The sequence below is a fragment of the Plecotus auritus genome (assembly GCF_963455305.1).
Source record: "Plecotus auritus genome assembly, chromosome: 8".
NCBI classification, from domain to species: domain Eukaryota; kingdom Metazoa; phylum Chordata; class Mammalia; order Chiroptera; family Vespertilionidae; genus Plecotus; species Plecotus auritus.
The window spans coordinates 137366829-137388689 of record NC_137782.1 but is presented as its reverse complement, the minus strand read 5'-3'; the positions used below and the strand labels follow the sequence as shown (position 1 = coordinate 137388689).

The window sequence follows — 21861 nt, the reverse complement described above, 5'->3', positions numbered from 1 at the left end:
AAGCCAGGTTCCCTAGCCCAGAGATGGGAAGAGGTGCTCACATAACATCCGGCTGTGAAAAGCAGTGGGGTTTCTGTCTGCCAGGGAGAGACAGAGTCTGCTGGAGACACAGGCACCCTCTTAAAGGACCAATGCACAAAATTTCCTTTGCAGCCACTTACGTAGGACTCAGATTTGCCTGAGGAGTGCCAGATCCCTGTGCTGAGCCATTCTTCACTATCTTTGGACCTCTGCATAGTATTCCTGATGTCATTCCTAAAGCTGTGAACTGACTATGAACCATTTTATCATGGTTTAATATTGCTATGCTTAATAATACTCTTTCAAATCATCATCATTCTTGATATGGTCAGTGTTAATGACACATCTGTTCTACTTATTCTGGCATATATTTCTTATTTTTAAAAACTAATTAAATTTATTGGGGTGACATTAGTTAATAAGGTTATATACACTGAGTGGCCTGATTATTATGATCTCTGAACGCATAATAATCTGGCCACTCAGTGTATATGTATGTGTGTGTGTGTGTGTGTGTGTTAGAGGCCCAGTGCATGAATTCGTGCATGGGTGGGGTCCAGCCAGCCTGCCCAGGGGGAGGGGACATGGGCGGTTGGCCGGCCTGCCTGTTGGTCGAACTCCTGGTCGAGGGGACAATTTGCATATTAGCCTTTTATTATATAGGATATACACTGAGTGGTCAGATTATTATGTGTTCAGAGATCATAATAATCTGGCCACTCAGTGTAGGTTTCCAGTGATACATGATCTGTACATTGCATTGTGTGCCTACCATCCAAAGTCAAATCATTTTCTGTTACTATATATTTGGCCAAGATATGGAAACAACTGCAGTGTCCTTTGATAGAAGATGTGGTACATATATACAATTAAATATTCTTTTGATATCTTACATAACTTGTCCTTTTGTTTGCAGCAGAGAACCCTTTTGAAAGCCAAAGCTTAATTACTTTCTGCTTTTGGAAAAGTTTGAGAGACCAAAGTTTAATTAAATTCAGGTAATCTGAGAGAAAATTAGCTTTTGGAAGAGACTATAATGAAACCAGATACTCTTTCCTAATTCCACTGGGAGACGCTCCAGTTTTCTGGAACAAAACTAGAGTAGACCATTCACCTAAGATGCTCACCTTTTGATAGTTACTGTTGTTATGGAATGCTATCTTTGTTAAGGGATAGTAATCAAGGTCAAAGAGTAAGTTCTAAAAACACTGAAAATTGGGGAGTAACAAGGTTCCAGTGAAGAAAAAGTAACTGGCTAGAGATGAAGCAGGGCTCAAAGAGGGCACACCAAGCTCTCTGGCTAGGAATTACCAGCTGGCCACAGCAACCTGATTAAAGAATGCACAGAGTACATTTTGGTGCACAGTGGAGCTGCTTCATTTTTCTGGTATCTCAATGCAATCTCTTCATATTTCCTTTTACTCCTAGTAAACTTAAATAGCTTTTACTGGTAAATGCAGAGATGGCCCCCATTATATCTGATACCCTGGTGGAAAAGGCAGGGTACATAACTAAGGAAAATTCCCATGAAATTTGCTATGAATTAACCTTTCTCCTGTATTTTCCCAAATGGCTAGAGGGATATGGATGGAGGATATTTGTAACCCCATCATATAACATCATAATTCCTATTAATATGGTATGGTTTCATTATTTAGTTAAAAGTGACTTCTCATAACAAATATACCTACCTCACAGAAATGTAAGGATTAAGTTAGTTAATATCTGTATTTTAGATCAGTGTCTGGCCCATAGTAAACATGTAAAAAATATTAACTATTATTATTTATTTTTTTTAAAATATATTTTATTGATATTTCACAGAGAGGAAGGGAGAGGGATAGAGAGCTAGAAACATCGATGAGAGAGAAACATTGATCAGCTGCCTCCTGCACACCTCCCACTGGGGATGTGCCCGCAACCAAGGTACATGCCCTTGACCGGAATCGAACCCAGGACCTTTCAGTCCGCAGGCCGACGCTCTATCCACTGAGCCAAACCGGTTTCGGCATTAACTATTATTATTTGGAGGCACATCAATAATGAGATATAGTAATAGGTTAAAGTTATTCTTATGTAATATTGTTTTAAAAGTATGTAATATTATATTAATACTATTTCTTATTGATTAGGAATAGAGATTTTGAAAGTGGTTTATGCATCAATCTGGAACCCCTTCAGGGTTAAGGTAGACTGGAATCATCTTTCTGGTAAGCAATTGTCAGCTTTGGTATTAAAGTTTATAGCTACCCTGGTGGTAATGGCTTTGAGCCCTTCAGTACCACCTGGAAGGCTGGAATAGCTGGTGGTGATATTAGACAGAAGCTGAAAAGTGCTCCATTTTTCTGCAACAGCATTCCAAAAAACAAAGCACAAAATGACCTATCAATGGAGAGGAACTTTGCAGAAGTTCCACAAAGAAATGAAGTCTGTTACAGTTCTGAGGGTGCTTTGCCTAATCTAGGAACAGGAAATACAAGAAGAATATGAATTGGGATGTCTAGAGATCAGGACTTCCAGATTTAGTCCCATTAGATAAACGGAGTTTAGAAAAAGGAAGGTCATGTTGATATCATAATAGTTTTTAAAAACTATCATTTTTCTATATTATGAAGTTTTGAATGGTCCTTTAGATTCAAGTTAGGCTTTTTATTTGTTCTCTGTGGAAGACTGCATTGTAAAATGACTCTAGGAATTTCTAAACAAAAACAGATCACCCATCAAATGTAAAATCCCATATGAAGTACTTTGATACAGGGGAGAATTCTTTTGAGATATGACATGTCTATGTGTATAAATAAAGGATTATATAAATTCCTGTGTTGGGCCAGGAATAGCTGATGACAAACTCTTTTTCTCTCAAAATCATATGAAGAGAACAAAGTCCTTTTTACTTTTTGCTAAGTGGTGATTAATCATTGATCATCAATTTTCATATTAACACAATTCCAACTTACATATTTATATTGTACTACTTAGCCAGGCTTAATTCTTTTGTTTTTTTTTAAAGACACTATCTTTACAAAGAAAGTAATTCAAATTAACCAACCATGACCTAAAACATAAACAGAAATGATACTGAGTAAGTATTGATTAAAGTAAAAATCACTTTAAAAAAACCCCAGCATGAATTCTTACCTACTCCAGATGTTATAGATTCTGCATCAACGTCTCGAGCTCTTTTTCTTGCCACTTCAGCTAGTGCCAATTCACCCTTATCTAGTGCAAGGTAATGGATGTCCTTTGGAAGGAAAGCAAAATAAAAGATTAGTCCAAAATGAATGTTGGTTAAGTTACAAAGGAGATTTTGAAAGGAAGAATTTATTGTTCAGATTACAAAGCAGACATGGCGTATAAATATTCTTTCTTAGTATTTTAATTTTCTTGAAATGGAGATTATAGCTATAACTAATGGCATTTATTTATACAATTCATTTTAAATCTTTAAATCAAATGTTTGACATACTCAGTTTTCTCAGGGAATAAAAATCTTAATTACTGTTTTCCCTGTGAGGAGATTTTAATGAAGAAAAACCTCAGCTTCTTCAAAATTCAGTTGTTTGGAATACTAGTACCAAATTTGTCTCTGATATTTATGTGTCTAACACATATTACTTTGTTAAGATTATTAATACTACTATTTGAATTCAGTCAACAAATCATTGCCTCCTAAACTGCCAGCGGTTTTTGGAGTACACAGCTCAGTTACAAATACCCGATTTCAAGAAGCTCTGAGCCCAGTGGGGAGGCCACTGTAAGCAACAGTTAATGAATTAAAGTGCTATAAAGCGAAAGAGAAGGAACTGATCCTTGATCTGAGTCTTGAAGGATAAATAAAAGTTATACTAGGCAATGGCAGGTCTTTCAATATGAAAGGAGTACTGGATGGAGTTAGAACATTTTTGGTTCACAGAATGATTATTGGAATGATAATTTTAATGCAATAAAAAGGGAAAAAGAATGAGCAGTTTACAATGAAATATAAATAACCTATAATCATGAAAAAATATTTCACTGTATATTAATAAATAAATATAAATAGAAAAAAATGTAATTTCAAATTCAACTTTAAAGTTAATATTTACTGTTTGCAAAGTATGTGGGGAGATAGGCACTTACATTTACTGGGAATGTAAGAATTTACTTGGTGTACCGGTTAATAATGCGGATTTTGTGATCAAAGAAAACACGGTAATTTCAAGAGAAACATCAAAAGTGCTTTATTCAAAGTAATGTCCATCGCTAGCCACACATTTCCCCCATCTTTCAGGTAATTTGTGGATACCGTCCCAATAGAACTTTTCTTGTTTTGAGGCAAACCATTCAGAGACCCAATTTTCCACTTCTTCATACGTTTTGAAGTGCTGCTCAGAAAGTGCATGTGCCATCGATCAGAACAAGTGGTAATCTGAAAGAGCAAGGTCTGGTGAATACGGTGGGTGGGTTAATACTTCCCAGGCAAGATCTTTTAACATGTCTTTAACTGGTTTTGAAATGTGTGATGATGCGTCATCATGAAGCAAAATTACTTTGCCGTGTCTTCTGGCCCATTACGGTCGTTTCACGATCAAAGCATGGTTCAAATTGATTATTTGTTGTTGGCAGTGATCAGTATTAATGGTTTCACCTGGTTTTAGAAGCTCATCATACCACACCTTCCTGATGCCACCAAACGCAGAGCATTGTGTTCTTTCAGAAGCGATTTGGCCTTGCAGTCGATGTTGATGGTTGACCTGGATCAACCCATGATTTTGTGCATTTGGGATTCTGAAAATAAATCCACTTTTCATTGCCAGTCACAATTCTATGCAAAAAAGACTTTCTTTTGTGCCACTGAAGCAACATTTTACTGATGACTTTTCGGTTTTCCATTTGTCTTTTGTTCAGTTGATGTGGCACCCATTTTCCTTCCTTTAAAATCTTTCCCATTGCTTGTAAACGATCGGAAATTGTTTGCTGAGCCATGTTTAATCGTTCTGCAAGTTGTTTTTGAGTTTGACATGCATCTTCATCCAATAATGCTTGTAACTGTTGGTCTTCAAACTTTTTCAGTTGATCTGGACGTTGTCTTTCACATCGAAATCATCACTTTTAAAGTATTTAAATCAGTGTTCACAAGTATCTTGAGATGGAGCATGTTCACCATAAGCTTTCCGAAGTATACAATAACTTTTTCTTCAAAATAAAGTAATGAAATTCGACATTTTTAAGTGTAAAAATATCTATGACGTTAACACCTTCAGCAAATTTGACATACGAAGCTTTGAAGCTTGCTGTCAATACAACAAAATAGCATACATATCAAATCGCATATATATCAACACATGTGTAACTCTATCTATTGAAAAAAATCCACATTATTAACTGGTACACCTAGTATGCAGTAGGGCTAAATATAGCCTGCCTTTTATACAGTTATTAAGAATGATGTTTACTTTTTAAATGGTTGAAGAACTGTGCTCTTATTTAACTCTGAATGGCTTTCAAATTAGCTTATGCTGCAGACTTGAAAATGTTTCAACCTAAAACTAAAAGGCAAAACTACTTATTTGTGAAACTTAATACTGTGATAAAGTTGTTCCAGTGAGAACTAACATTGTTTGACTTAAAAGTAATGTCAGGCTATTACACATTTCCTGCACTGTCAAAAGTTAAAAAAAAAAAAAAAAGGATCTCCATTTCTACACAAATTCCTGGCAATATATTTTCCAAATTTAATCCACAGCAGAGTTTCTCAACCTTGATGCAAGTGCAAAGAAATTTCCATATTCCAAAGTCTATTTAACAGTGTAATTGAAGAACTTTAATTGGAAGTGATTAATTTGCAATGTAATGATATGCTAAAAGGCAGGCTAGTCTTTTAGCTAATAGAATTTCAAAAAAAGACCTCTCATAGATTGATATCAATATATAGCAATACCTATTTTTGAGGAAAGAAATTTGTAAAGGTGAAATATGTAAAATCTCATGACAGATTAGCATTAATAGATGAACATTTGCAATAGACTTTGATAATAAAGAACACCGACTTTCAACCCTAATTGAAATGTTATCCCCACCAAATTCCATTATTCACATTCATAGACCTGTATTACAAAAATTACACTCAATTATTATATTTTAATATTATCAGTAAAGATTTATGGAAATTTATTTCTTGTTATATATACATATACTATATAATAAACTTCAATTTTTCCTCTTGTGCCATAGCCTTCAATATTTGCTGTCTGGCCCTTTACAGAAAAAGATTGCTGTTTCCACATTTTAACAACATATCAGAATTTAAAATTTGCCTACATATACTTTTGGGAAATCTTCCTAAGGAAATGATGTGACACTGTATGTCCAAAATTGGTGATGAGAGCATAACTTATATAACAATGAAAAATTGGAAACAATGTAAATATACACCAATCCAGAGTATCATGATAGTTTCATAATAGGTCCCTATATTCAATGAAGAAATTAATAATAATTTAAAATATTCAACTGTATTCAATTTGCTAGTATTGCATTTAAGACTTTCGCATCTATTTCATAATTAAGAAAAGTCTATGACTTTACTTGAGTTTCACTGCTAACAATCCCTTAGCTGTTATCAAGGATATACTACACTTATAAAATAAGTTAGATGGCTTTTTTTATTTTTCTCATTGGAAATATTTCTATGTGATTCTTAGCTGAAAATAAGCAAAAGATATGTAATACATTTGAGAAGAAATTATCAACCATTGGTGAGTGACATAAAGACCTGATTAAAACACAGACATATCTGTTTATGGCTGGGAAGACTATACATAATGAAGGTATCAATTCTGACCCAAATTAATGTGTAAAAATCAGTGGAATGCAAATCAAAATCCCTTCAAGGTAGTTATGGGACTTACTAGTAGATCTTAAAATTCATATTTAAAAACAAAGTCAAGACTAAGATTTATTCTGGTTAACATTAAGACTATATAACACTGGTATGCAGACATATAAACCAAAGAAAAAGAAATATGCCCATATAAAAATGGTTTTTCTTTGTGAGTTACTCATGCTAATATTTAGTGTTTAGCAGTGATGTAAGTATTGGTTCTAAGACCTGTGGTCCACAAATTACTTCTAGAACATTTTCTCTCTCTCACTCTGGCATTCTTTCTCAATTCTATGATTACTCCTCTTTATTTTTTAATTGTTATAAGGAATTGGATCATTAATTTGAAGAAGGTAAACCTTAACACTTCTGAAGTTATTATATCTATTCCATGAAGGTTTTCATTTCTTAATCTTTCCGTTTGGAACACACTAAAGTACACTCTATTTACTTGGTGATACTTGTAGGCCTCCTAACTATTCATAAACAGGCATACCTCAGAGATACTGAGGGTCTGGTTCCAGACCACCACAATGAAGTAAATATTGCAATAAAGCCAGTCACACAAAATTTGGTTTCTCAGTGCATATAAAAGTTATGTTCCAGTAAGTGTACAACAGCATTATGTCTAAAAAATGTACACACCTTAGTTAAAAAATACTTTGTTGCTAAGAAATGCTAACCATCATTTGAATCTTCATGAGCTGTAATCTTTTTGCTGGTGGAGGGAGGGTCTTGATGTTGATGGGTACCGACTGATCAGGGTGGTGGTTACTGAAGGCTGAAGTGGCTGTGGCAATTTCTGAAACAGGACAATGAAGTTTGCAGCACCCATTGACTTCCTTTCACGGGGGATTTCTCGGTAACATGGGATGCTGTTTGACAGCATTTTACCCACAGTAAAACTTTTTTTCAAAATCGGAGTCAACCTCTCAAGCCTTGATGCTACTTTACCAACCAAGTTTAAATACTGTTCTAAACCCTTTGTTGTCATTCTTCACAGCATCTTCAGGAGTAGATTCCATCTCAATAAGCCACTTTCTCTGCTCATCCATCAGAAGCAACTCCTCAGCCATTCAAGTTTTAGCAAGAGATTGCAACAATTCAGTCATTTCTTCAAGACTCCACTTCCAATTTTATTTCCCTTGCTATTTCTACCATATCTGCACTGAAGTCTTGTATCCCCCAAAGTCGTCTGTGAAGATTGAAATAAACTTCTTCCAAACTTCTGTTAAGGTTGGTATTTTCTTGTTGTTGTTGTTAATCCTCACCCAATGATATTTTTTCCATTGATTTTTAGGGAGAGTGGAAGGGAGGGGGAGAGAGAGAAACATTGACGTGAGAGAGACACATCAATTGGTTGCCTCCCATTCACACCACAACTCGGGGCGGGGATCCAGCCTGCAACCAAGGTACATGCCCTTGGCTGGAATTGAAACTGCAACACTTCAGTCCATGGGCCAATGCTCTAACCACTGAGAAAACTGGCTAAAGCAAGGTTGATATTTGATAGCTGAATCATGAATGTTCTTAATGGCATCTAAAATGGTGAATCATTTCCACAGGTTTTCAAGTTACTTTGCCCAAATACATCAGAGGAGTCAGCATCTATGGCAGCTATAATCTTACAAAATGTATTTTTTAAATAATAAGATTTGAAAATCAAATTTACTCCTTGGTCCATGGGCTGCAGAATAGATGTGTTAGCAGCTTTGAAAACAGCAATTATCTTGTATATCTCCATCAGAGCTCTTGGGTGACCAGATGAATTGCCAATGAGCAATAATAATTTGAAAGGAATCATTTTTTCTGAGCAGTAGGTCTCAACAGTGGGCTTAAAGTATTCAGTAAGCCATGCTGTAAATACATGTGCTGTCACTTAAGCATTGTTGTCCCATTTATAGAGCATAGGCAGAATAGGTTCAGCATAATTCTTAAGGGCCCTATGATTTCTGGAATGGTAAATAAGCATTGGCCTCAACTTAAAGTTACCAGCTGCATTAGTCCCTAATAAGTGAGTCAGCCTGTCCTTTGAAGGCAGACACTGAGATCTGCTGTCTAGCAATTTAGAGTCTTAAATGGCATCTTCTTCCACTGTAAGGCTCTTTGTCTACATTGAGTATCTGTGGTTTACTGTAGCCACCACCATTAATTATCTTAAGATATTGCTGGATAACCTGCTGCAGCTTCTACATCAGCACTTACTGCTTTACCTTGTATTTTTATGTTATGGGGATGGTTTCTGTCCTTCATGCATCAACCTCTGCTAGTTTTAAAACTTTTCTTCTGCAGCTTCCTCACCTCTCAGCCTTCATAGAATTGAAGAAATTTAGGGCCTTGCTCTGAGTTAGGCTGTGGCTTATGGGAATTTTGTGACTGATTTGATCTTTTATCGAGCCTACTAAAACTTTCTCTGTATCAATAATGAGGCTGTTTCACTTTCTTATCATCCCTGTGCTCACTGGAGTAGCACTTTAATTTACTTCAAGAACTTTTCCTTTGCATTCACAACATGGCTGTTTGATGCAGGAGGCCTAGCTTTCAGCCTATTTCAGCTTTTGATATGCCTTCCTCACTAAACTTAATCATTTCTAGCTTTTGATTTAAAGTTAAAGATGTGCAACTCTTCCTTCACTTGAACACTTAGAGGCCATTGTAGGGTTATTGACTGGCCTAATTTCAATAATGTTGTGCTTCAAGAAATAGGGAGGCCTGAGGAGAGGGAGAAAGACGAGGTAATCGCCAGTTGGTAGAGTGGTTAGAATACACACCACATTTATCAATTAAGTTTGCTGTCATACATGGGCATGATTCATGGTGCCCCAAAACAATTACAATAGTTACATAAAAGATCACACTGTAATGAAAATAAAATTAAATAAAATGAACAAACCCACAAAAAAAGATCACAAATCACAATAACAAATACAATGATGATGAAAAAGTTTGAAATATTGAGAGAAGTACCAAAATGTGACACAGAGACATGAAGTGAAGCAAATGCTGGTGGGAAAATGGTGACAATAGACTTGCTCAATGCAAGATTGCTGCAAGCCTTGTTTGTATGAAACATAGTAACATAGTATCTGGAAGTGCAATAAAGCAAAGTATAATAAAATGAGGTAAGCTTGTACCTGAATGTGTTCTTAGCTAAATAGAGAGTGTATCTCTGTCATTCCTTGCCCCTTGGTTTGACAGAGCTCATAAGTCTTTAGGGTCTGATGCAAGATATATATATATATATATATATATATATATATATATATACACACACATACATACACACACACACAGACACACACACACACACACAAATATATATTCTACTATCCAGTCACTTCACAATTAGTTATCTTCTGGCTTTACTTATTTAATTTTTAGATAATCTTAAAATTAAATTAGTTTAATTTAGTTTAAATGTTTGATATATACAATTAAATGTGTAGATAAACCTCTGGGAATGGCTGCATTGTAAAGAAGTCAAGAAAATAATAACCATTTGGCTTTATAATCCATTTTCATGTATTTTACCTGAATAGGCCAGCACATCCAGGATAAAGGACATTCAATAAAACTGGTTGAATCTTAAGGCTAAGGTACTGTTAAATCACACTATATTAGAGACACTGCAAGAGGCCAACAGGGTAGTCATACCCTACCATTCATCCTGACCTCAAATCTAACCAACAGCTGTTAATAAAAAAAAATATTCTACAAACAATTATGGAAAGTTTACTATGTGCCAGATACAGAGGTTAATTTACCACAAAGCTAATGAAGCTTAAACTTCATTGCCACCTATTTGTACATGTCCTTGCCGGTACCTAATTTTGTAATGTAAAATTTTTTGAAATGTAAAATATTTTTCCTAAGAAGTGTTCCTCAAATTGTATAAGCCTCAAGCTCTATAAAACATGGATTTACCCCTGATGCCCAACCATCAAGGTTCTCACATGCTAGTAGACAGTGTTACAACATGCTTAATTGTTTAGAATCGTGTGTCTGGGAGGCATAAGGCACAAGGAGACGTTGTTTTCACAAGTTTTATAGTCTTTGTTTGTTTGTTTGTTTTGCTGGTCTTTTTTTGGAGACGATGTAAGATTAAAATGGCATATAACAAGTCTGAATGGACAATGTAGATGGCAATGTATTTCCAAAGTGTCATACTGATAAATCTCAACCCTTACTGCCACGCAACTAGGGTTACTTATGTTGGATGATTTTATTACAAGTTTTCAGGAAAATATTCATAAGAATGAACCATTAATTTCTGCCATTATTTTTCAATGACAATTTTATAATTTACCATTTACTAAAATGATTTATTAACATAATCATTTAGCACAATTAAGTGAAATTGGCTTCCTCTGAACAAAAGATAACAAACACCGGTAATCTCTGGTCATGATCCAGGTTTTACATTTACACACATCTGTCTGTATCATCTAAGATTTAAATAAAAAACTTGCTGTTCCTGGGTTCTCATTACCTTTACAGATGACTTTGAGTGTACTACTAGAATGAATATGCAAATTTACAACAAAAAGCATTTAATGCTAAAAATTTTTTGAATAGGTTTTTCATCTTCAAATTATACTGTAAATCAGTCACTGACAGATAATGACAACTATACTATATTAATGTTGTTATAACCTTTTCTAATTTTCACATCTGAGTATACAGGATATGTAGAAGCACTAAAAAAGATATGCAACAGCTAAATGATGACACTAATATGTCAACTTGGCAAATGGTAAATTACAAAATGGCCATATACATATTTAAGATTACCATGTTCTAGCCTTCACTGCTGTAATATTTTACTTAGTTAAAATCCATTGCTAATTGAAAATTTAAATTCATAACCTTCAGCTTTATAAGTTTAAGTTTGCCCAAAATTTTGCTTTCAGAACATTCAAGTTCATGATGCTCTATTTCAAGTACAGATAAAATAAAATGCTGATACCATTCCTGTTCTACTTATTTAAAAATAACATTTCTTTTCATAGGGCAAATATGATCAATAAGAAATTTTAAGAATTGAGAATAAAATATTTCTGATAATGTGTTAATATTATAGAATTTTCATATTTTGTAAATATGAGGAAAAAATAAATTTCAAGATAAGCAAGTATATTAAAGACTTTATATCATAGTTATATTGATATAAATTTTAGTAATTAGTTCTTAATGTCTACATAATGTTTCATACTCTTTCTTATATAAGAACAATGAATAATCCTTTTAAATGTGAAAATATATGGGAAGAACTTAAATTTTGTTACCAAATGAATTTACTTGCAATGGCACATGCCTTCATGTTAGACTAAGTTTTTGGAAGTTTTCATAGAACTCATAAATAAAACATATAATTTCTTTTCTAGAGTTATATTTTGGGTTTGTTTAAATTTTCTCTTTGGGGCTACTAGACTACTTAAATTCATTTATTTTGAATTAATTTTTAGCCATTTAGTTTTTAATAGAAAATCATTCATATTTCACTATGTTTCCATATTTATTCCACTGTTTTATATACCATTGAACAACACAGATTTGAACTGCATGGGTCCACTTATTTCAATAAATATAATCAACCCTCTGTATTTACAGGTTTTACATCCATGGATTCAACCTAACATAGATTGAAAACCGTATTTTTGGTCCATGACTGGGAATCTGCAAATGCATAGGGCCAACTGTATGCACTGTTCTGTGCTTTTTTATGTAAGGGTTTTGAGCATCCCCAAAGGATCATGGAGCCAATTCCCTGTGGATGCTGTGGGCTAACTGTAGTTAAGTTTTTGGGGGAGTCAAAAGTTATATGCAGATTTTTTTTTTTACTGCATGAAGAGTTGGTCCCTAACCCTCAGTTTTCAAGAGTCAACTATATTATTATCATAATCTTAAAAAATATTCCAGGAAAAGATGGCGACCGGCAGGAAGGTAGGGAGGGAGAGTGTGTGAGAGAGTGAGGGAGCGATAGAGGTATGTGTGGACGTGTGTGGGTGTGTGTGTGAGTGAAATAGGGACAGTTAGACCCTGCAGTTCTTCCAGGGGGCTGCCAATCCGGGCAGTCTTAGATGGCAAAACCCTGCTGCCACCGCAAATACTCCGGGGAGGACACTGGCGGCACAGAGACCACGCCATCTTGAAGAACAGAACTGCTTAAGACTAGAATCCTAGCCTCGCCAACACCCAGTCTGGTCTCAGAAGCAAACCAGGACCCTACAGCCACACTGGTAAAAGATCTGCGATCACTACTGCAGACCCAGGGACACCAGGACTCCAGGCACCCAGCCGCAGATTTCTGTGAGTCACAAAGCCAATCCCCCCACCCCTGCCGCCCCCGTGGCAGCAACATAGAAACTACCAGACCCCAGCCGCACAATAAGGCTTTCTGCACACACAAAGCAGTGGCAACTCTGCCCGACTTTGAGCCTTGGTGTCGGACACGGGAAGTTTGTTTCCCGCGACTCGTCTCTGCGCCCAGGCAGGGAGACTGGGCTAAATTTGAGCCTAGCTGCTCATCCCTAGGGAGGTAGTTTTCTGTGACCAGATCCCGCGCCCATGCAGGGCAGGGAGACAGCGCTGAACTTGAGCCCGGTCTTGTGAGCTCTGGGAATTTGTTTCCTGCGACTCATCTATGCGCCCAGGCAGGGCAGGGAGATAGCGCGGAACTTGAGCCCGGACTTGTGAACTCTGGGAATTTGTTTCCCACGACTCGTCTCTGCGCCCAGGCAGGGAGACTGAGCTGAATCTGAGCCTAGCTGCTCATCCTTAGGGAGGTAGTTTTCTGTGACCAGATCCCGTGCCCAGGCAGGGCAGGGAGACAGCGCGGAACTTGAACCCGGACTTGCGAACTCTGAGAATTTGTTTCCTGCGACTAGTCTCTGTGCCCAGGCAGCGAGGTAGTCCTGAATTTGAGCACAGGCGCACGACCTAGGGGAGATTGTTTTCTGCAACCAGATCCTGCACCCATGCAGGGAGACAGTGCTGAATTTGAGCCTGGGGGTGCAAACCCGGGGAGTTTGTTTCCCATGACCAGACCCTGCACCTTAGCAGAGAGGATGCGCTGAATTTGAACCTGGATGTGCGGACTCGGGGAGTTTGTTCCCCATGACCAGACCCTGTGCCCACACAGGGAGGCAGCGCTGAATTTGAGCCTGGGTGCATGGACACGGAGAGTTTGTTTTCCACTGTGCACACCCACACTAAGTGGCAGTGCCACCTGACTTTGATTCAGGGCAAGCGCACACAGAAGGCTGTTTACCACAGGGCAGAAGTGGACCTCCTGCCAACACAGTGCAACTGAGCAACCTGGTCTCCCAAGCAGATTGGGGACCCTGAATCTCCACGCAAGAGGCAGCAATGAGCACCAGTGACTAGACTCTGTTCCTCATTGCGTGCGCCTGGTATCCCTGATTCCCAGTACATTTACACTAAGAGCCAGTGACTCTAATTCTTGGCGCATGTGCACACAGGGACCTGAATCTCAGTGCAAGGTAGCACCAAGCAACAGAGACTCTGATACTCGGTTCTCGGCATGGACACAGGGAGCCTCTAACTCCTGACACGCAATAGGGGACTTTGATTTTTGGCACACGCCAGTGCATCCTCTGTTTCAATGTGGCGCAGGCCACACTAAGTCCCTGATCTAGGTGCACACACGAGGCCACACTAAGTGCCTGTGACTCTGACACAGGGCGAGCATGGCTCTCACCAACCCACAGCAACCGCACGTCTTGGTGTCAGAGCTCTTCAGTGACACTTGGGGGTGCAAAACTCCCACTGCACACGGCCCAGGCCCCCGCAACTCGACATTTGAACCTTCTGGTGATAGTCAGAATGGGGAGACAACGAAGCAATCCCCAGAGGAAAGAAAAGAAAGAATTGCCAAAAAAGGAAATAAGTGAAACGGAAGCATGCAACATGACAGAAAAAGAATTCAGAGTAATGGTTATACAGTTCATACACTGGATGGACGAAAAAAATCAACAACTTATACAAAAATCAGGAAGAAATGAAAAATGATATAGCTACAATCAAAAACACTATGGAAGGCTTCAACAGTAGACTAGAAGAAGCAGAGGACTGAATCACCGAGTTAGAAGATCAGGTACAGAAACAAGCCCAATCTGAACAGCAACTAGAGAAAAAAATTAAAAAGCAGGAGAGCCTAAGGGAGCTTTGGGACAATGCAAAACGAAATAACATACGTATAATAAGGCTCCCAGAAGGACAGGAAGAGCAGCAAGGATTAGAAAATTTATTTGAAGAAATAATGACAGAAAACTTCCCTGATATGGGGAAGAAAAAAGTTACTCAAGTACAGAGAATCCCAAGCAAGATGAATCCCAAAAGACCCACACCAAGACACGCCACAATTACAATGGCAAATGTTATTGACAAAGAAAGAATCTTAAAGGCTGCAAGAGAGAGACAGAAAGTTACCTACAAAGTATCCCCCATCAAATTATCAAATAATTTCTCAACAGAAACACATCAAGCTAGAAGGGAATGGAAGGATATATACAAAGTGATGCAAAGCAAGGGACTGAATCCAAGAATACTCTATCTAGCAAGACTATCAATCAAAACTGAAGGGGAAGTCAAGAGCTCCGCAGACAAAAACGGTTAAGGGAGTTTATCACTACCAAGCCAGCAATGCAAGAAATGCTAAAGGGAATGCTATAAAAAGAAGAAACAAAAAGATAAGAAGGAACACAATCTCGAAAACTAAAAATGGCTACAAACAAGTAACTTTCAATAATAACTTTAAATGTAAACAGACTAAATGCTCCAATCAAAAGACATCGAGTGGTGGAATGGATAAAAAAACATGACCCATATATATGCTGTCTACAAGAGACCCACCTCAGAACAAGGGACTCACACAGACTGAAAGTGAAGGGATGGAAAAATATCTTTCAGGCAAATGGAAATGAAAAAAAAGCTGGGGTAGCAATACTTATATCTGACAAAATAGACCTCAAAGTGAAGGCCATAACAAGAGATAAGGAAGGCCACTTCATAATACTAAAGGGATCGATACAACAAGAGGATATAACCCTGATAAACATATATGCACCCAATTCAGGAGCACCCAAATACATAAAAAGTCTCCTGGAAGATATTAAGAGAGAGAATGACAACAATACAATCATAGTAGGGGACTTTAATACACCACTGACATTACTGGATAAATCCTCTAGACAAATAAATCAGCAAAGAAATAACAATCCTAAATGACTCACTAGACCAGATGGACTTAATTGACATCTTCAGAACATTTCACCCCAAAGCTACGGAATATATGTTCTTCTCAAGTGCTCATGGGACATTTTAAAAAATAGACCACATACTGGGTCACAAGCAATGTCTCCCCAAATTCAAGAAGATTGAAATCATACCAAGCATCTTTTCAGACCACAATGGCATAATATTAGAAATAAACTACAATAAAAACAATCCAAAACACTCAAACACTTGGAAGCTGAATAGCATGTTATTAAATATTGATTGGGTTACCAATGAGATCAAAGAAGAAATTAAAAAGATTCTGGAAACTACTGACAATAAAAACACAATAATTCAAAACCAATGGGACACAATGAAAGCAGTCCTGAGAGGGAAGTTTATAGCTCTACAGGCCTACCTCAAAAAACAAGAAAAAAATGGTAGTAAATCATCTAACGCTACAACTCAAAGAATTAGAAAGGGGGCAACAAGAAAAGCCCAGAGTGAGCAGAAAGAAGGAGATAATAAAGATCAGAGCAGAAATAAATGACATAGAGACAAAAAAAAAAAAAAAAAAACAATACAAAAGATCAATGAAACCAAGAGCTGGTTCTTTGAAAGGATAAACAAGACTGATGAAGCCAGGCTCACCAAGAGGCAAAAAGAGAGGACTCAAATAAGATCAGAAATAATAGAGGCGAAATAACAACAGACCCCACAGAAATACAAAGGGTTGTTAAAAAATATTATGAACAACTCTATTCCGACATATTCCTAGAAAAATACAACCTTCCAAAACTCAATCAGGAAGATTCTAAAAATCTCAATAGGCCAATAACTATGGAAGAAATTGAAGCAGTCATCAAAAAACTTCCAGCAAACAAAAGCCCAGGGCCAGATGGCTTCACAGGAGAGTAATACCAAACATTCAAGGAAGAACTAAAACCTATCCTCCTCAGACTATTCCAAAAAATTCAAGAGGAAGGAACACTTCCAAACTCATTCTATGAAACCAGCATCACCCTAATACCAAAACCAGATAAAGACAACACAATGAAAGAGAATTACAGGCCAGTATCCCCCATGAACATAGATGCCAAAATCCTCAACAAAATTCTAGCAAATCGGATCCAACAGTACATCAGAAAGATCATACACCATGACCAAGTAGGATTTATCCCAGGGATGCAAGGATGCTACAATATCCGCAAATCAATAAACGTGATACATCACATAAACAAACTGAGGGAGAAAAATCACAGTCATATCAATTGACGCAGAAAAAGCATTTGAGAAAATTCAACACCCTTTCTTGATAAAAACTCTCAGCAAGGTGGGAATAGAAGGATCATACCTCAACATAATAAAAGCCATATATGACAAACCCACAGCCAGCATCACACTCAATGGACAAAAACTAAAGCCATTTCCCCTAAAAACAGGAACAAGACAGGGATGCCCTCTCTACCACTCCTGTTCAACATAGTACTGGAAGTACTAGCCATTGCTATCAGACAAGAAGAAGAAATAAAAGGCATCCAAATTGGAAAAGAAGAAGTAAAACTGTCCTTATCCGCAGAGAACATGATACTGTACATAGAAAACCCTAAAGACTCCATCAAAAAATTATTAGACTTAATAAATGAATTTGGCAATGTAGCAGGATACAAAATTATTGCCAAGAAATCTATGGCATTTCTATACACCAATAGTGAACTTACAGAAAGACTAAAAAAGCAATCCCATTTACCATCGTACCAAAAAAATTAAGATAGCTAGGAATAAACTTAACTAAAGAGGTAAAAGACCTATATGCAAAAAACTACAGGACACTGAAAAAAGAGAGGAAGACATAAATAGATGGAAGAACATACTGTGTTCATGGATTGGTAGAATCAACATCATCAAAATGTCCATACTACCCAAAGCAATCTATAGATTCAATGCAATCCCCATTAAAATACCAATGGCATATTTCACAGACCTAGAACAAACTCTCCAAAAATTCATCTGGAATAAAAAAAGACCCTGAATAGCTGAAGCAATCCTGAGAAAGAAGAACAAAGTAGGTGGGATCTCAATACCAGATATCAAGCTGTATTACAAAGCCAAGATTCTCAAAACAGACTGGTACTGGCACAAGAACAAACATATAGACCAATGGAATAGAATAGAGAACCCAGAAATCGACCCAAACCACTATGCCCAATTAATATTTAACAAAGGAGGCATGAACATACAATGGAATCAAGATAGTCTCTTCAATAAATGGTGTTGGGAAAATTGGACAGATACATGCAAAAAAAAATGAAACTAGACCACCAACTTACACCATACACAAAAATAAACTCAAAATGGATAAAGGACTTAAACATAAGACGGGAAACCATAAAAATACTAGAGGAATCCACAGGCAGCAAAATCTCAGACATATGCCAAAGGAACTTCTTCACTGATACTGCTCCTAGGGCAGCCTTGGGCAAACTACGGCCTGCGGGCCGGATCCGGCTGTTCTATCCAGTTCTCTTGCTCTCCCCTCCGCTCCTTTACTTTGAATTTATATTAGTTCACACAAACACTCCATCCATGCTTTTGTTCCGGCCCTCCGGTCCAGTTTAAGAACCCATTGTGGCCCTCGAGTCAAAAAGTTTGCCCACCCCTGTCTAGGGCAATGGAAAACAAAGAGAAAATAAATGTGACTACATCAAAATAAGCTTTTGCACAGCAAAAGAAACCATCAACAAAACAACAAGAAAGACCACTTCATGGGAGAACATATTTGCCAATGTTATCACTGATAAGGGTTTAATCTCCAACATCTACAGGGAACTCATACAACTCAACAAAAGATAAACAATCCAATCAAGAAATGGGCAAGGGACCTAAATAGAAACTTTTCGAAAGACAGAAGGAAGGCCAAGAGACATATGTAAACATGCTCAAAGTCACTAGTTATCTGAGAGATGCAAATCAAAACGACAATGCGGTACCATTTCATACCTGTCAGAATGGCTATAATCAACAAATCAATAAACGACAAATGCTGGAAAGGATGCGGAGAAAAAGGAACCCTCATGCACTGCTGGTAGGAATGCAGATTGGTGCAGCCACTGTGGAGAACAGTATGGAGTTTCCTCAAAAAACTGAAAATGGAACTCCCATTTGACCCAGAGATACCACTTCTAGAAATATATCCCAAGAAGCTAGAAACATCAATCAGAAAGGATATATGCACCCCTATGTTCATAGCAGCACAATTTACCATAGCTAAGATTTGGAAACAGCCTAAGTGCCCATCAGCATATGAGTGGATTAAAAAACTGTGGTACATCTACACAATGGAATACTACGCTGTGCTAAAAAAGAAGGAATTCCTACCATTTGCAACAACATGGATGGAACTGGAGAGCATTATGCTAAGTGAAATAAGCCAGTCAGATAAAGATAAATATCACATGATCTCACTCATCTATGGGAAATAATGAACAACATAAACTAATAATCAAAAACAGATCCAGAGACAGGGAAGTATCGATCAGACTGTCAAACCTCAGAGGGAAAGTAGGGGAGGGTGGGGGTAAGGGGGAGAGATCAACCAAAGGACTTGTGTGCATGCATATAAGCCTAACCAGTGGACACAGACAACAGGGGTGGAGGAAGGTCTGAGTCGGGGGGGGGGGGGGGTGGGAAGGTAATGGGGGGATGAGGACAAATATGTAACACTTTAACCAATAAAGAAATTAAAATGCAAAAAAAAAAATATTCCAGTCTTTCTATAAAAATGCTATGGAGTGATCCCCAGGATATTTTGAATTAAAAACATTAAGTAGCCAAACAATGTATTCAGTATGCTACTAAAACAGAGGTTTTATTAAAAAACAATGGGGGCATAGATTAATATATATGCATATATATTTTCTATAAATGAAGGATAAAGCAAAAGTGGCAGCTTAAGGGAGAAGGAGAGGAAAAATGTAAAGAATGCAAAGACTGAAACTATACCTCATGGAATGCACCATTTTTAAAGATCTGATTTTAGAACCAGTTATAAAATAAAAACAAAAAGTATTCCTCAAACATCAAAAACAAAATTAATGGACTCAGTATATCAAATTTATAGCATAACTTCATGCAAAAAGCTATTTCAAGTCTATTTAAAATATAGACATAATTTATCTTTTGTGGGATATCTTTAAGAACAAAGGAATTGCAAAAAAAATCTTAAAATGTTTTCATGATTATGCTAATAGGAATAATATTTGTAGAAATATTCAGCAACCATTTTCTATAAATGTTGTATAACAAGGTCAGCAAATTATAGCTTATGAACCAAACCCAACCTACAGTGAATTATTGCAAATAAAATGTTATTAAAATGCAGCCATATTCATTTATTCATATATTGCCTGTTGTCTGCTTTCAAACTACAATGGTAGAGTTGAATAGTTGTGACAAAGACTGCGTGGCTTGCAAAGCCTAAAATACTATCTGGTCCTATACAAAAAAGTCTGACTATCCTTGTTCTAGCTCGTTTCCATGGAAAACAATAGCAACTCAGTAAACTAAGCACCCTAGCACCCACTCTCTGAACCTTATTGACTCTTTCCTACTAAAATCAAAACAACTTGTAGATACATATGGTTGACTCCAGGTTGGGGATGCCTTGTCATACAACGCTATCATACTACTGGAGTCATCCCAACAAAACTCAGGATCAACTTGGAAGGGATTTCTATGGCTAAAGATGAGTGCAAAAATATTCCCAACTTTATACTATTTAATGGAATACAACAAAACCCAGCACTTAACTCAAAATTAATAAAATCCAGCTTCTAATAGATATACTAGACACGAGAATAAGAAAATGGGACCTTAACCAGGAGAAAAATTGTCGAGGAAAATTTGTTCGGTTTTATCAACTATAACATAGGTATAGAATTATTCAATAGAGTTATTATACCTATTAGGATTATTATGGAAATGAGATAAGGTAACTTATAGAAAGCCTTTGGCATAATGCCTGGCAGTTTGCAGGTGATCAAAAAGAATTAACTCCTTTAATTCTGTGATATAAAATGATTTTTTTTTGCTAGTAATTACAAAGCACCTGGCATGCCCTTGAGCAAGACAGACTGTAAATTTTAAGCAGGCATAAATACCAATATCTTCTACTCTTATGAAAGGGAAAGATTTGCATTGTTAATTTTATAAGATTAAAACAATTATTAAGGACCTGAAAATGTATTTGTTTTCTTGAAAATTAGTTAAAATGTGAAAAAAATTAGGTCTTTCTCTTTAGCACTTTCAATATAACCAAGTGATAAACCCTAGTAAACACACTTTATATAATTTCATTTGATCCATTTTGGCATAAAATTTATGACATGTCATGCTTAAACGAAGAATTTGTGACATTTAAGTCTCTTAGTAATTAATAGTTCAAACATAAAGTACCATACTGCAGGGAGTTATCTAGAATTGGAAAGCAGCCAGTGCCAAGTTTAATACTTCACTCACCTTCCAAAAATATATCGCAGAGCTTCTGATTCTAGTTATCCAGATAAGGATACACCAGACCAATACTCTTGCTGAGAGCAAATAGAATAGTTGGATGAAATACTTTTAAAAATTTTGTTTAAAGACATGAGAGAACTACAGTGAGTATTTAAAGGACCAAGATCCTAGACAGAAGCAAAACCCAGAGTATAAGCTTGACATTTGGTGCTGCTTTTGCTTTTCAA

General features: G+C 36.8%; 1 protein-coding gene across 4 annotated transcripts in view; it reads right to left on the bottom strand.

The window, feature by feature from the left end:
- The window catches only part of WDPCP (WD repeat containing planar cell polarity effector), a 281383-nt gene that overhangs the window by 83500 nt on the left and 176022 nt on the right, over positions 1-21861 (bottom strand). For all 4 annotated transcript variants that reach the window (XM_080686004.1, XM_080686006.1, XM_080686007.1 and 1 more), the window contains exon 14: positions 3160-3262. In XM_080686004.1, coding sequence (XP_080542130.1) covers positions 3160-3262 — 103 coding nt within the window. The remainder of the gene's footprint in view (positions 1-3159; positions 3263-21861) is intronic.